Genomic DNA, 2,426 nt, shown 5'->3' with positions numbered 1-2,426 from the left:
CCTGGGGTCAGTCAGTGTGGCCGAGTCATCTGACTGGAATACACAGAGGGGGAGATCATTCACTACTCGAGAAGCACTTTCTGACAGGCCAAATTCTCGGACATGCCTGGTGAACTAAAGCCCTGGCTGGAGCTCCTTCTCTCTGATGCCTGTCAGCATCCACACAGAGTGCCCCGAGGGAAGTAGCTCAGTAGGGACCCTGGATATCTGTGTTGCTTCCTCCAAGCCCCCAGCTCCCTGTGCTCAGTTGGTACTGCCCTTGTCTGTCCAGCCTGCCTCAGTCCCAGCAAGGTCAGTGCCTGGCCCAGGAGACCTGTACAAGCTGCTGCCCACACCACAAACCTGACCAGATGGTTCTGCGGTGCCTCAGTTCTGGTGCAGTTGATGGCAACTCTCGATTCACAAGCGACCACAGCGCCCCTGGTTATGCCTTACCATGTTAAGTCCAGGGATCCTACACTGTCCATAGCAGTCACAGAGTGCATCTCAAGCCACTGGCTTAAATGATCTGGCAGGAGACCTAACTGCATCTTCTAATATACAGAGGAAGGCAGAGCCTTAGACAGAATGCCAAGGTGGAAAAATTTATCCAAAGACAACGAACAAGATATGGCCATGAAGAGAGATTTAAGTGAAGCAGTTATTAGTAACATACTTGATGGAGAATTTAAGGCAACAGACACTCATACTCTCTGGGTGAGAAAGAATAGTGAGAACCGTACCAGGGTGCTAAAACTCTTTAAAAGGAATCAAACAGAGGTGAACAATGCAGTGCAGGAGCACCTGGGTGGGTCAGCCAATGAAGCCTCCAATTCTTGAATTTGCCTGAGGTGATGAGGTCACAATTTAGGAGATGGAGCCCCATCCTGGTCTCTGTAGTGACTCTCTGTAGCCTGATAGGGATTTTGTCTCCCTATCTTCTGCCTTCACTCTCTGTATCTCGCTCAAAAAATAAACAGGTTTCATTTTTTTAAATAAAATAAATAATGGTAACAGGCTTAGCATTGAACAGCACGTTGGAAATAACAGAAGAATGCCTTTGTTACCTAGAAGAAAAAATAAAAAAAATGAATGTAAGCAAAATACAGGAGAAGAATCATAAAACAGTATTGACATAGGGCTCAGAGACTCCCATCAAATGTAATAATATTTGTATTATGGAAGTCTGAAGAAAATGAGATCAGGAAACAGAACATTTATTTCACAAAATCATAGGTGAAATCTTCCATGTTCCTGGAGGAAAACAGACATCCAGATGCAGGAGTATCAAAATGGGAAAAACGAACAACAACAGCAAAAACACACACAAACAAAACTATTTGCTCCCTTTATGAGACTCATTTAGACATAAAAACACCTGCAGATTGACCATGGGGAAAGGGAAAAACACATAGCATGCAACTGGATGTGAAACAAAAGGCAGAGTGGCAAGACTTCTTTCAGACATCCAGACATTTTGTTTTTGTTTTATATTGTTATAGTTTTTATATTGTGTTAATTCTGCTTGGTGTCAGAGGAATGTTGGCCTCACAGGCTAGTTTTGAATATGTCTCCACTCTTCACTATTTGTAGGATTTTGAATAGATCATCTTTAGTTATTTTTTTACATGTCAGAATTGACAAACGAATGCATGTGATCTTGGGCCTTTCTGTGCCGAGAGATTTTTTTATTTTGAATTCAACTTTCATTTTTTTTATAGGTCTAGGAAGATTTCTGAATTCTTGGGCTTAAGAGTCCTATTTCAATCTTAGCATCTTGTGCATTTTTCAGCATTAAGTGGAATTCTTTTTTTTTTTTTTTAATGTTTCTTTCTGTGAGAGAGACAGAGTACGAGCAGAGAAGGGTCAGAGAAAGTGGGAGACACGAAATCCAAGCAGGGTCAAGTCCCAGAGCTGTGAGCAGAGAGCCCAACGCAAGGCTCAAACTCCCTAACCCTGAGATCAAGACCTGAACTGAAGTCATACGCTTAACCAACTGAGCATCCAAGCACCGTAGTGGATTTCTTTCCTAGTTTTTGACTTGACAGTATAGCATTATATATGTCGTTGAAGGATTCCCCGTTTTGTTGTTCTCCTAAACTGGACATTCCTTTCAATGTTATGTTATTTTTTATTCTGGTTTACATTTTCCTCACCTCTTGTTTTTTCTTTCTAAATAAAATAATTTCAGATGTTGCTTATCTATTCCTTCCTCTAGGGAATTTCGGCTGTCTTCCTTTTATAGTTCCTTTTGGTGTCGTGTTATTTATATCAATGTTTTCCTTATCTGAAGCATTTATAGCATTAAAAAAGCAGAAAATTTAAAAGTCGTAAAAACTTAGCAGAAATGATATAAGCGTTGACCAAAATAATACAAAATAAACGTACGGATTCCATGGGGTTTTCTATAGATCATGTCATCTATGAACCGGGACACTTTTCTTAGG

At 40.9% G+C, this 2,426-nt stretch overlaps 2 protein-coding genes across 2 annotated transcripts in view; one reads left to right on the top strand and one right to left on the bottom strand.

Moving 5' to 3' along the window:
• The window catches only part of LOC115296345 (zinc finger protein 493-like), a 3,989-nt gene extending 3,546 nt beyond the window's left edge, over positions 1-443 (top strand). The window contains exon 2 of the mRNA XM_029944833.1: positions 272-443. Coding sequence (XP_029800693.1) covers positions 272-443 — 172 coding nt within the window. The remainder of the gene's footprint in view (positions 1-271) is intronic.
• LOC115295645 (zinc finger protein 420-like) overlaps positions 1-2,426 on the bottom strand; it is a 91,487-nt gene that overhangs the window by 14,405 nt on the left and 74,656 nt on the right. The window lies entirely within an intron of this gene.

The sequence above is a fragment of the Suricata suricatta genome, chromosome 7 (assembly GCF_006229205.1).
Source record: "Suricata suricatta isolate VVHF042 chromosome 7, meerkat_22Aug2017_6uvM2_HiC, whole genome shotgun sequence".
NCBI lineage: Eukaryota > Metazoa > Chordata > Mammalia > Carnivora > Herpestidae > Suricata > Suricata suricatta.
The sequence above is the reverse complement of the archived record's forward strand: the minus strand, read 5'-3'. Positions and strand labels throughout refer to the sequence as shown.